General features: G+C 33.9%; 1 protein-coding gene across 25 annotated transcripts in view; it reads left to right on the top strand.

Annotated features, from left to right (window-relative positions):
• The window catches only part of BAZ2B (bromodomain adjacent to zinc finger domain 2B), a 365031-nt gene that overhangs the window by 337830 nt on the left and 12852 nt on the right, over positions 1–14349 (top strand). For 20 of the 25 annotated variants that reach the window (XR_009055068.1, XM_057745064.1, XM_057745056.1 and 17 more), the window contains 7 exons: positions 485–1140; positions 1531–1804; positions 1985–2140; positions 2656–2816; positions 7121–7431; positions 7821–7956; positions 11430–11576. Coding sequence is in view for 24 of the 25 variants with exons in the window: in XM_057745064.1 (XP_057601047.1) it covers positions 485–1140; positions 1531–1804; positions 1985–2140; positions 2656–2816; positions 7121–7431; positions 7821–7956; positions 11430–11576 (1841 nt within the window). In the remaining variant the exon portion in view is untranslated. The remainder of the gene's footprint in view (positions 1–484; positions 1141–1530; positions 1805–1984; positions 2141–2655; positions 2817–7120; positions 7432–7820; positions 7957–11429; positions 11577–14349) is intronic. The other 5 variants (XM_057745069.1, XM_057745077.1, XM_057745076.1 and 2 more) reach the window with 2 other exon arrangements.

Below are 14349 nucleotides of genomic sequence, written 5' to 3'. Positions count from 1 at the left end.
TTTATTTAAATTATGATATATTCCATTGAATATTCCATAGCCATTAAAATTTATGATGTAGTTATATATTTATTGACATATGAGGATGTTTACAGAACAAAACATGTAGGTTAAAATATTATGTATATAATAAGATTTCCTTTTTTCTTTTTAATTTATAGGTTTAGGTGTGTATGTGTGTGCATATAGAATACCTAGAAGGGTTTATACAAAAATATTAATAGTAATTTTTGCTGTGTATTAGGGCTTTTAAATTTTGTATATTTTAGTTTTTTCTAAAGAGTAGTTACAAAATTACGTTAATTTTCTAATGATCAAAAAAAAATCTAATCTATAGAAAAGAAGAAAATGGAGAGTATTGAGTAATCTAGAAAAGTTTCCTAAAATACTTATGCATATAACTTGATAAGTAGTAAAAGAATATAATTATAGTATTGGTTTGATCTGGAATAACAGATTTTTATAATGCTTTTCAATTTTTTAGGACTAGAAGAAATTGCAAAAGAAAGAGAAAAACTAAAAAAGGCAGAAAGTATCCAGATCAAAGAAGAAATATTTGAGACTTCTGAGGACACTTTAAATTGTTCAAATCCAGAACATTGTGAGCAAAAGGAAGATACTAAAGAAAAAGACAACACAAATCTGTTTCTTCAGAAACCTGGCTCTTTTTCAAAATTAAGCAAGCTTTTAGAAGTAGCTAAGATGCCTCCTGAGTCAGATGTAATAACCCCCAAACCAAATAGTAGTGCAAATGGGTGCACATTGACTTATCAAAACAGTGGAAAACATTCATTGGGCAGCATTCAGTCAACAGCAACACAAAGCAACGTGGAAAAGACAGACTCTAATAATCTGTTCAATACTGGTTCAAGTGGTCCAGGGAAGTTCTCTAGTCCTCTCCCCAATGACCAGTTGTTAAAAACACTGACTGAAAAGAATAGACAGTGGTTTAGCCTTTTGCCAAGGACACCTTGTGATGACACATCACTTACCCATGCCGATATGTCAGCTGCTTCTTTAGTGACCCCTCAGTCTCAGCCACCATCTAAGTCACCTTCACCTGCCCCAGCTCCTCTTCTTGGATCATCTTCTGCTCAGAATCCTGTTGGCTTAAATCCATTTGCTTTATCACCTCTTCAGGTTAGTGCTGCTAATTGTAACTCATTTTTATGTTGCTTTATTTAATCCTTGACCCCATAAAGATTTTCTCTCAAGGGAAATCAGTCCCTGACATGGTGTGAAAACTGAAGAGTCAGAATTGCTGTCACTAAGCTTCATCAAAACTACTGATGTCTAAGTCAAAGATTTCTTTAATTACTTTTTAGCTTATTACTGTTACATTATATCTAAAAAGAAATTACTTTGGGGAGCAAATAAAACGTGAAATTTGTTATTACTATTGTATTTAGTTTGCCTCTAATTATAAGTGAAAGAATATTTTCTCAGAATTTTAAAAACAATTTCTGGTTCTAAGCACGTTTCCTAACTTCTTAGATTGTTCTACTTTTAAAATGTTTTGTTTCTTTGCAGATGAAAAGTGGAGTACCTATGATGGGACTCCAGTTTTGTGGGTGGCCCACTGGCGTGCTCACTTCCAATATTCCATTTACATCACCTTTACCTAGTCTGGGATCAGGGTTGGGATTATCAGAAGGAAGTAGTAATGCATTCTTGACTCCTAATGTTGCTTCAAGTAAAAGTGAATCTCCAGTACCACAGAATGAAAAAGTCTCTTCAACTCAACCTGCAGCTGTTGAAGTAGCAAAACCAGTAGATTTTCCTAGTCCAAAACCTATTCCAGAAGGTAGGTACATTGAGATGGTTTATAGCTACTTACTTACGTTATTTTATTGTTATAGATTCCTACATTATAACTGAATTTTTGATGGTTTTGCATTTAGTTAGAAATCTTTTGATTTGCATTGTGCCATTACTTCTTATTCAAGATATTTGTAAAAAGATCTACATATTTATCTTAACTTAGAAATGCAGTTTGGTTGGTGGAGAATTATTGACCCAGAGGACCTAAAAGCTTTGCTCAAAGTACTCCATCTCAGAGGAATAAGAGAAAAGACATTACAAAAACAAATTCAGAAACACTTGGATTATATTACTCAAGCTTGCATCAAGAATAAGGATGGTATGTACCTAAACGAGATTTCTGCTCCTTGCTTAGTTATGAGAATTATCTTAAAACATATTTAGTATATCGTAATTCTTAATTTATTACTGATAGACATCTTTTTTCTATTTTGCTCAACAAACAGTAACTCTTTACGTTTCATAAATAGGTATTACTTTCTTATAATTTCTCACAACCTGCAGACATATTTTGTTTCTTAAAGAAGAATATTCCTACTTTTAAGAGTAATCTGCTGGGAATACCCTAGCAGTCCAGTGGTTAGGACTCCGCTTTCTCACTGCCAAGGGCCTGGATTTGACCCCTGGCCGGGGAACTAAAAAATCCCACAAGCTGTGCATCATGGCCAAAAAAAAGAAAAAAAGAAAAAAAAAGGGCATCTGCCTACATGTGCACAAGTACATTTGTGTGTGTTAAGTTACATGTATGTGTTATCTGTGGAACCTTATTCACTTTCTAGAAGAAATTGTTGAGGGATAAAGTGGATGTTAAAATTAATTTCTTTTCAACTATAGTTGCCATTATTGAATTAAATGAAGATGAAGGAAACCAGGTAACTCGAGATACTGTGGAGAACTGGTCAGTAGAAGAACAAGCAATGGAGATGGATCTGCGTGCTCTGCAACAGGTAGAAGATCTAGAAAGGAGAGTTGCATCAGCAAGTTTGCAAGTGAAGGTAAAATTGACTTGGAATGAAATCTGTTTTTAGGATGATGGAAGGTAACTATTATTTGTTACATGCCTGGTATGTGCCAGTGACTCTGCTGAATGTTTTCACTTTATCTCATTTAATTCTCAACACAATCCTGAATTAATTTCCCCCATCTTACAGGTAAGGAACAAGACTCAAAGTAAGTAACCTGCTGGTGGTCATGTAGTAAGTGGTTAAATATGGATTCAAACCAAGTCTGTCTGACTCCAGAGCCTGGGTTCTTTTTACTAAATCTTGCTGCTTCCTTAATGGTATTCAAAAGTGTCATTTCTAGTGTGCAGTTCTTTACCATAAGCAGAATTTCACAGTTTTACCCATGATAAATATGATGCTCTATCCAATTCCTATTATGCTGTTTCATATAGAGGAACTTTCTTACATCCAAGCCATGTTATATGTCAAAATTTCACTTTATATAGTTTAAAATTGGAGAATATAGATATATCCAAATATACATTGTATTATGATACACATACACACACCCCCTACACACATATATATGTAAATTTTAAATTAATTTATTTATTAGTAGATTACCATGTCACAAGTATTACCATGATCAGAACTGGCTTCCATTGGGCAGGCGAAAGGAAAGCTTCCCTTTGTGCAAGAATTTTTAGTTTTGGAAAGAAGGGTGTAAAGGTCTTCTCAGTTGATAGTAAGGTGATATCTATGAGAATAAATGGATGGATGATGAATAAGTGTGAGACACCTGGAAAGGTTTAGAAAATGTAGTCTCCAGGTAATTTGATTTGATACTTTATGTTCTAATGAACGTAAAATGAGAAACTTATGCCATAATACTATCCGATGGTATTTAGAATATTTTGAAGTTCTCCAAAAAAGTCGTTTTCCAGAGCTAATAAATACCCTTTCTTGCTGCAAACATAGTTACCAACTTTGGGAAGCAAAATTTATCATTCATTGAATCTATTTTGCTAGCAAACTATATCTTCCTCCTAGTACTATAATACAGTATAAAAATGCCTCATTTATTTGGCATCTTCAACAAATGAACTCTTCTACACAAGTTAATTTTCTAGAGAAATGAAAATTATTCCATTTAGTGCCGTAATTTTTTAACGTTTCTTGGATCGCTTATGTTGTGTATTACACTGCCTTCTTAAATTGAGAATAATGAGTTTGATTTAAATTATCTTGGTGACACAGGATCATCAGTGTGAAGACCAATTATTAGATAATGATTCCCTCAGGCAATGTGAAGAGGTTTTGCCCCTGCATTAAATGATCCTAGCGTGCTTTGCTTTAAACGATTGTATCTGCTTTCTATAGTCTGTTTCTGTCCTCCCTCATGGTCAGTTGCTACTACTTGCTGGTTTAAATTTGATTGGTTCTACTAGCCCAGTTTTCCTCATACTTCCTTCATCTGATTTGCTAGTTCTAATGGGCTATTGGTTGGGAAAGCATATCATCAGTCTTCTTTACATTAAGTGCACAGTCAGGGTGTGGGCCTGAAACATTTTCCTGGAGACATGCTCATATCTTTCTGCATTAACCTTATCCCATTGACTGGCTGCTTAGACATTCTTGACTGTGTTCTAAGTATATAAGAAAAGTAGAATTTGTTTTTTAAGTGAAATGTTTTAACATTCTGTTATTAAGGTATTACTGAATTATTCTGTATTATTCTAAAAAAAGGAATTATATTATTCTTGAAGAGTCTAAAAACACAAATGATGAAAATAACTACAAAACATTATTTTAACATCTATAGAAGATTTAATGATTTTTTTTAATGAAAATAGAGTTATATGTTTAATGTGGGAAACTAGCCATTGTGAAGACTCATTAAGCAGGTGGCCTGTGGGACTACTTAGGTACATTTATTTATATTTTTAATATTGCTTATAAAGAATTTGGAAATTCTTTATTATTTTGTAGGAAAATCTGCAAGTCTCTAGTCCTAGTTCTGTTGTTGAGAGTATACAAAAAAACCTAATCACTCTTCCAGCTCCTCTAAAGAGAGCTCCTGTGTGCCTCTTTCTAAGTTTTCTCTTTTACAAGCTAATTAATTCCTTCAAGCATTAGTCCTGTGAAATAGGTTCCATGTACACAATTCTCTTCTGAATAAACACGTGTCCGTATCCTTCTTAAAATGTTGTATCCATAACTGCACATGGCGCTGTCTGAATATGTGCATGGGACTTGCACTTTCTTTAATCCGGCACTATACTTCCATTAATGCTGTTTGAATTTTTACTAGCTTTTTAGCATCCACGTCATACTGTTGCTTCGCTGAGTACACACTGTAAAACAAAACAAAACAAAATAAAACAAAAAACCCGGCTCTCTTTTGGAGAGGTTTTAAGTGAGTTCTATCATATATAGTATTTCTGTGATTAGTTGCTTAAACTTCAAACCTAAAATTTATATTTATCATTATTTTATTTTTATTAATTTCATTTGGGTACATTTTTCAGTATATAGATCTGTTTTTATCTTAGTCCTCTCATACAGAATATTAAACTTTCTTCCTAGTTTTAAATCATCTGCAGATTTAATAAAATCAACCAAGTTACTCATAAGTGTATTAACAGGACAAACCAAGTACAGAGCCTTTGGACATTGGCACTGGGGACCTTTTCTGAGGTGACACCAGCTCTGTCAATCAGCATTTTTTGGATACAGTTTTCAACCCTCTAGAATTCTTTAATCGAGTCTTCATTTTGTGTCCTGTTGGTTGCTTTGCAGACATTGAGATATACTATATTTACAGGGTTCCCTTGATTTAGAAATTTAGTATCCCTTTCAAAATATGGAAATGAGGTTCATTTGACATGACTTGTACCTCATGCATTTACGTGTACTATTCATAATTCCATTCTTCACAAATATAAATGTTCTACTGAGTTAAAGAGGAATTGATCCTAATATATAAGATAAAATAATTATCTCTAAAGAAGTTTAATAAAAAGGATAGTATTCATTCGTTTTTTCATTTAATATGCATTTACTAAGTACCTATTCCACATCAGACAGTAGGCGCCACAAAATTGGATAAAATGTGGTTTCTGCCTTCAGAAAGGGAGATTCTGCCATCTGATAGGGAGATGCCACATGTATACATCTCTGCAGAATCTGTTAACTGATGGTAGAGAGGTACAGAGTCATACATGAATTTAGAAAAAGAATACATAACTTCTGGTGGAGACATGGGAGAAATCAGGGAAGATTTCATGTAGAAGTCGGGACGGAATTTGACAAGATGAGCCAGCTTTTGACGAGGCATACCATACTAGGAAGAGGGAACAGCGTGCCTGGAGCACCAGGATCCAGAGGCTTAGGACATGTTTGTGGAGTTGCAAGTCGTGGAGTTTGACTGCAGTGTAGGATGTGTGAACAGGACCATGAGAGGAAGAGGTAGGTAGAGGTACTTGAATGTCATGGTGAAAATGTGGACCTTGTTAAACAGTGGGGAAACTTGGAAGGATTTTGAGGTAGAAGGTCAATATAAGCAAACTGAGTTATAAGATCATTCACTTATCTGATCAACATGTATGTATTGAGTGCCTGCTGTTTGCCTTCAGTGTGCTAGAGATAAAATGAGTAAAAGCAGATGTGGTCCCTGCCCTCATGGAATTTAGAGCTAGAAAGATGTTAATTAAATAATCACAATAGTATAAAATTGTGCGTACCACAAGACTATGGAGTATCACACAGTCTTTGTGAGCTTGTAATATGGAGACTTACCTCCTAAAGGAGGTCAGGGAAGGATTCCCTGAGGAGTTTTAACATAAGAGCTGCAGGATGGGTGGAATTAACCAGGTTAAGAGCAACAGAGAAAGGCTATACAGACAAACGTAATAGCTCACGCAAAACTCCTGCGGCCGAAGGAAAAGTGGTAAGTATTGTACAAAGCCCTCTACGGAAGAGAAGCAGAAGGAATGGAAATGGAAATGGAAATGGAAAGGAAGAGCTAAATTTAGAGACCACTGAGAGATTTCCGTTAAAGTGGTCCCATGAAATGAATAAGCATTTAGTCTAAAATCTCTCAGAATATTTTGCTGATTTTCATTATACCTTTCATAATATCAAAAGTTATTAAATTTTCTTCTTCAAACTTCTCACAACTGTTTCTTTTAATTTTTTGTTCTTGCTTCTACCTAGCATTAGGAAACACAAGGTAGAAACTTTTAGTAAAGATCCTTGAGATCCGCTGGTGTCTGCTGCTGTATGTTAAGTAAAGGTAATTCACCCCGCAAGCATTTTAAGAGGAACCACAATAACATTATTCTTTTGATATATAGGGTTGGATGTGTCCAGAGCCCGCATCAGAAAGGGAGGACTTGGTATATTTTGAACATAAGTCATTTTCTAAATTGTGCAAGGAGCTTGATGGAGAATTTACTGGCGAAGAAGAAAGCAGTGTACATGCGCTAGAACGGAAGAGTGACAACCCCCTAGATATAGCTGTAACCAGGCTGGCTGATTTGGAGCGGAACATTGAAAGAAGGTATCTGAAGAGCCCCTTAAGTACCACCATTCAGATCAAACTGGATAATGTGGGCACAGTTACTGTCCCTGCTCCTGCACCATCCATTAGTGGTGATGGTGACGGGTAGGTTATTGAGATTAACTTGAAAAATTATTGTGCTTCTTTGCTAATTGGAGCCTATTTTCTATTGCCTGTTATCTATGTATCTTCTTGTATGTCTGTGATCCATATGGATCATGCTATTTGCATGGTGCTTTGTAAAAACTTTTTTTTTTTTTGTCATGTGCGTTGATAATCCTGCAAAGTGATCTTACATTTTACCTGGTCGTGACTAAGCTTTGAGGCACGTAGCCACAGTCTGTGCACTACATCAAATTTAGTTGCTTAAACCTTATACTTATTGGCTGTTACATGTTTTTGTCATTGCTTGGCTTTCAGTGTGATGATTGTTTCACATTCAGTAACCATAAATGTGGACGTGACCTACTTAATTTTTCTATATTTCAATGCAGAATTGAAGAGGATATTGCTCCAGGGCTCAGGGTATGGAGAAGGGCATTATCAGAAGCTCGCAGTGCTGCACAGGTAGCTCTGTGCATTCAGCAGTTACAGAAATCAATAGCATGGGAAAAATCAATTATGAAAGTTGTAAGTGTTTTTATTTAAGAAATACTATAACTAATTTACTTTATCCTGTTTTTTTCCAACCTTCAGATGTTTCTGAATTATACATTACTTACTGTCAAAAGAATGTATGCTGTACTTGAGAATTTGCTTAATTCTTATATACTGTATGGTTTCTAAGTACTTTCCTCCTTATTCTGAGCTTTTTGAAGGAACCTACCAAATGTTATCTATTGTTCTTTAAAATCTTGTTTCTCTCTCCTTTAAATATTGTTTATAACGCTGACTGAAGTTGTCTTCTGCATTCTGTTAAGCATAACAGTTGTTAACCTGAATGTGTTGAAGGCCCTTTCGATTTTGTAAACATTCCAGTTGCTAACATTACCTGCTACGTACATTCACTTCATTTCTAAAATGTCTTTATATTGGCATCAGTTTTCTTCTTTTAATGCTAAAAATACTTAGACAAGTAAATACAAAATAAGCAGAGAGCTCTTCCTTTATGCACTGATATATCGTGTATTTGATGTAGTTCGCATTAAGGATAGATCTTTTAGTCTTTTGTCTAACAGTTAAAGATGTTTTATCACTTTTGTTCACGCCCAGTTAGTTATCATGTAGTGGCCTCTACTTTGTACTAAGCAATGAATGCTGTATGTTCAAAATAAAAGCGACATTTCTTATATTTTCCAGAGAGATATTTGTTTTAAATCATGTATGTGTCCCTTTTGCCTCTTATGTATCATATATAGAAATATCTATTATATGCAGACTTTCATGAATTACTTTAACAGTTGCTTTTGAATTACAAATTAGCTTTAAAATTCAAACATTTGAGATTTCTTTTCTTGAATGACTAAGGGTAAAGTTTCTATTTTAACTAATCTTCACCAAAGAAAAGAAGTAATCCTTAAATAATTTAGCATTCTTGCCTTCCTTTTTACCTCATGCTTAGACTACTTAAGACTTTATTCATTCTGTACAAATAAATTTGCTCTCTTCTATGGTTTTTTCCACTTTCTAAAATAAATGTCCATGGAATAATGAATCTGCAGTTTTCACAATATGCTCAAATTTAGGTCTTTCCCTATAATAGATTAGAATTTACCATAAGTTTTGAAGCATTGTTCAGGTCGTCTGGTAGTATTTTTACCAGATAAAAATAATTTTTCTTCTAAAAATTATTATTAAAACCAGTTTTTAAAGTCATCTTAGACAAATATATTTGGGGAAATCTAGGCTATATGTTAAAAAAAAATTGAATTCCTATATCAAAATGAAATTTGTACATTTACTTTTCTCATCTGCACCAAAACAATCATCACAGGGTAGTCAGTTTTGTTATAACCTATACACAGAATCCCAAAAGTTGTACCAAAATCTGCCTTTATATTAGTATACTTACTTTCTGCAATCTAAAGCTTTATTTCAGGTTTTGCAAACTTCTCTTCCATTGTTATCAATAAATTAATATATATTCATCATTTAACTCCATCTCATAATTTTCATTTCTTTTTTTTTTTAATGTTTCATAATACATTATGTGCTATAAAGCTACTTTGAAAAGAAGGCAGAGTTTCTTATTCAAAGATTACTGAACACTTGGTAATCTTTCGTTAGAAATGTAACAGAACCTATACTAATCATCATCATAAGTCCCAAAAAAATATTAAAGTGCTCGATATCTTTAGAAATACCCTCTTTGCCAGAAACCAAGCTTATAAGGAAAGAAGGAGCTGCCATGATTTGCCTCCAGGTACTTCTCAGCCCACAGTATGCTCTCTGTGGTTAGTGCTAAGCAGTCAGCAGCATCCACTGTGTTTTTTTTTTTTTTTTGACTGTGGTAGCAAAGGAATTAAAACCAAATATTACTACATTTGCTCTAACATATTGTGAGCTATTACTGTGATTTTTCAAAAATGTTGTGAGCTTGATATCTGTCACCCTTTCTTAATAAGTATCAGAAAATAATTTTATTTTTAAATCATAAATGTGAGATGTAAGACAGACTTGAGTATTTTTAGTTATTGTAGAAAAAGAGTGAGAATTAATGAATCTGATTTTTAACTTTTATTGTTATAGGGATTTAAATATAACCTTCAAAATGTTATTTCTCAATGAATTTTTTATAATAGAAGTTTTAAAGAAATAACTCAAATTTGGAGAAATAACACCATATTATTTAGTGATGTGGTTATTAGGAATGGTCATAAAATAAATACTGTTGGAATATTAAACTCTACTGCTTTTGCTCTTAGTACACATGCAAGTTTTAATATTACATGTATATTACAGGTTGGATAGATATTTGTTAAGGTGAATAGCGTGTATCTGCTGTTTTGATAAGATTCTTAAGCTATCATTCATTGGTGTATATATTGAGTTATGAAAGTCTTTTAGACTTTTACAGATTAAGATTTAATGTTTTATTGAAATTAAACAAATTAAGTTTGAACAATTAAGCTATTTTGTTTTTAAGAGTATGTAAATATGTAACTTAAAATTAGTATAAATGATTTATAATTTAAATGTTCTAATTATTTTAATTGAAATATAGTTGATGTACAATATTATATTAGTAATGTTTTCATTTCTTTGAATATTGATTACAGGACATTTTCTACTATTGACTGGAAATAAAAACTAAATGTCAAAATATAATGTTAGTACTTACCATTTTTTAAAGCCATCTTTAAAGTTTTTACCTGTCTAATCTTCCTTCTTTCCCTTTGTGAAACTGTTATACAGAATATATGTGCACGGGAAAAAAAAATCTTCTCTTTATAGATTTTAAAGTTCTTAATGGTGTTAGAAATTTTTCAACAGAGAAGAAATAATTTTTAGTCCTAGAAAATAATGACCTCTAAATTGCTTTATCTAATTTATTGTATCAATTATTTTTCCCTCAGAAATCATTTTGTAGGATCCATTTTCTACATTTGTGACACATGTTTGATTTGGGTTGATTTCCAAAATTTCCTGGTTTGGACATAGTCAAAATATAGGGACATCTTATTATTTATAATACTGATACTAATACAAGTTTCCTAATTTGATCTTAAAAATTACTCTAACTCTTACTTATTTCTTTCCCAGGACATCATGAGGATGCTAAGATAAGCAAATGATGAAATACATTAAAAAGTTAAAACACCATGTATTAAAGCTGTTCATTGCTTTATGTGCTCTAATGTCATGTTAATTATTTCATATGTTAATGTGTACATGCTTCTGAAGTGTGTGCAGGCATTCAACCTCTAGCTTTGTTTTTTGCAGTGTACCTGAAATGTGCATTTACCCCAATTGAACTGCTCACCCCGTCATGTGGTCCATATCTGTGTAACGAGAGATACATAGATGTGTATGGCTACCGTATATTTGTTAGCAAGCGGAATGTTCATTACTAATATACATTAGGAATTATGGTGTGTTTAATATCCCAAAAACTATTATTCATAGCAGAGTGTTAATTTTAAATGATTTTTCATGTATTATAGTACTGCCAGATCTGTCGAAAGGGAGACAATGAAGAGCTGCTCCTCCTTTGCGATGGCTGTGACAAAGGCTGTCATACATACTGCCATAGACCCAAGATTACAACTATACCAGATGGGGACTGGTTTTGTCCAGCTTGCATTGCTAAGGTAAGACTGATCTAAAACTAAGTTTTTTTTAATTGAAGTGTAGTTGATTTACAATATTGTGTTAGCTTCAGGTATACAGCAAAGTGATTCAGTTATATATATATTTTTTCAGGTTATTTTCCATTATAGGTTATTACAAGATTTTGAATAGGTTCCTTGTGCTATACAGGAAATCCTTATTGCTTATCTATTTTACATATAGTAGTTTGTATCTGTTAATCCCATACTCCTAATTTATCCTTACCTCCCCATCTGTACCTTTCCCCTTTGGTAACCGTAAATTTGTTTTCTGTGTCTGTGTGTCTGTTTCCATTTTGTATATAGATTCATTTATATTATTTTTTAGATTCCACATATAAGTGATATGATATTTGTCTTTCTCTAACTTACTTCACTTAGTATGATAATCTCTAAGTTCATTCATGTTGCTACAAATGACAATTTCATTCTTTTTTATGGCCGAGTAATAGTCCATCATATATATGCCACATCTTCTTAAACCAGTTATCTGTTGATGGGCACTTGGGTTGTTTCCATATCTGGCTATTGTAAATAGTACTGCTGGGAACATTAGGGTGTATGTATCTTTTTGAATTAAGAGTTTTCATCTTTTCCAGGTATATGCCCAGGAGTGCGATTGCTGGATCATATGGCAGCTCTATTTTTAGTTTTTTAAGGAAACTTCATACTGTTTTCCATGGTGGCTGCACCAATTTACATTCCCACCAACAATGTACTAGGGTTCCATTTTCTCTACACCCCCTCCAGCACTTATTATTTGTAGACTTTTTTTTTAATTTTTTTTTTTTTTTAATTTTTAATTTTGGCTACATTGGGTCTTCGTTGCTGCACATGGGCTTTCTCTAGTTGTGGTGAGCAGGGGCTACTCTTCACTGCAGTGTGCAGGCTTCTCATTGTGGTGGCTTCTCTTGTTGTGGAGCATGAGCTCTAGGTGAGCAGGCTTCAGTAGTTGCGGTGCATGGGCTCACAGGCTGTAGAGCACAGGCTCAGTAGTTGTGGCACACGGGCTTAGTTGCTCTGCAGCATGTGGGCTGTTCCTGACCCAGGGCTTGAGCCCGTGTCCGCTGCATTGGCAGGCGGATTCTTAACCACAGCACCACCAGGGAGGTCCCTTTGTAGACTTTTTGATGATGGCCTTTCTGACTGGTGTGAGGTGATACCTCATTGTGGTTTTGATATACATTTCTCTAATAATTAGTGATGCTGAGCATCTTTTCACATGCCTGTTGGCCATCTGTATGTCTTATTTGGAGAAATATCTATTTAGGTCTTCTGCCCATTTTTCGATTGTTTGTGTTTTTGATATTAAGTTGTATGAGCTGTTTGTGTGTTTTGGTTATTAACCCCTTGTCAGTTGCATCATTTACAAATATTTTCTCCTAGTCTGGTAGGTTGTCTTTTTGTTTTGCTAATGGTTTCCTTTGCTATGGAAAAGCTTTTAAGTTTGATTAGGTCCCATTTATTTTTGCCTTTGAAAAGTGATCTAAGAAAATATCACGATTTATGTCCAAGAATGTTGTGCGTGTGTTCTCTTCTTGAAGTTTTACGGTATTATGTCTTACATTTAGGTCTTTAAACTATTTTGAGTTTATTTTTATATATGGTGTGAGGGAGTGCTCTAATTTCATTGATTTACATGTAGCTGTCCAGCTTTTCCAACACCACTTGCTGAAGAGACTGTTTTTTTCCTCCATTGTATATTCTTGCCACCTTTGTTGTAGATTGACTGTAGGCGTGTAGGTTTATTTCTGGGTTCTTTATACTGTTCTGTCGATCTATATGTCCGTTTTTGTCCCAGTAGCACACTTTTGATTACTGTAGCTTTGTGATATTGTCTGAAGTCTGGAAGGGTTATGCCTCCAGCTTTTTCTTTTTCCTCAAGATTGCTTTGGCAATTCTGGGTCTTTTGTGGTTCCATATAAATTTTAGTATTTTTTTAGTAGTATTACTACTTAAAACTTTTTAATTGCCAGATCAAAATGAAGAGTTTTATGGGGATTTTTTGGAGATATAATTTGTATACCATAAAATTTGTTTTGAAGTGTGCAATTCAGTGGTTTTTAGTGTACTCACAAAGTTGTACAACCATCACCACTATCAAATTCCAGAATATCTTTATGACCCCCCCCAAAAGTATCCTTGTACCCATTAGGGTTCAATCCCCATTCCCCTTTTCCTCTCAGCCTTTGGCAACCGTTACTCTACTTTCTGTCTCTATGGGTTTGCCTATTCTCGTCAATACATATACATCAAATCATACAATATGTGGCCTTTTTCTTTCACTTAGCACAATATTTTCAAGGTTCATCTGTGTTCTGGCACTTCCTCTTTAAAGTCAAATGATGTTCCATTATATGGACAAGACTACATTTTGTTTATCTGTTCAGTTGATAGGCATCTGGGTTGTTTCTACATTTTGGCTTTTATGAATAATGCTGCTAGGAACAGTGATACACAAGTTTTTGTATGAATATATGTTTTCACTTTTTCTGTTATATACCTAAGAGTAGAATTGCTAGGTCATATGGTAGTAAGCATATGCATTTTAAGTCACTTTCCAGTCACATATAAATTGGAAACTTATGAACCTGTGAACTCTCATACTAATTGATTAAAGAAAAGCAATATGATAAAGTAGAAAGAAATGGGTTTCAGAGTCATAAAGTCAGGGGTAAGAAGTGTGAAAGGGTTAGAATGTACTGAGGGCCAGACCCTTTGTTTTGGTTTTTCCTATCTCAGACACTCTCTTCCA

The sequence above is a fragment of the Hippopotamus amphibius genome, chromosome 8 (assembly GCF_030028045.1).
Source record: "Hippopotamus amphibius kiboko isolate mHipAmp2 chromosome 8, mHipAmp2.hap2, whole genome shotgun sequence".
Classification (NCBI taxonomy): Eukaryota; Metazoa; Chordata; class Mammalia; order Artiodactyla; family Hippopotamidae; genus Hippopotamus; species Hippopotamus amphibius.
This window is presented reverse-complemented; position numbering and strand designations above follow the sequence as displayed.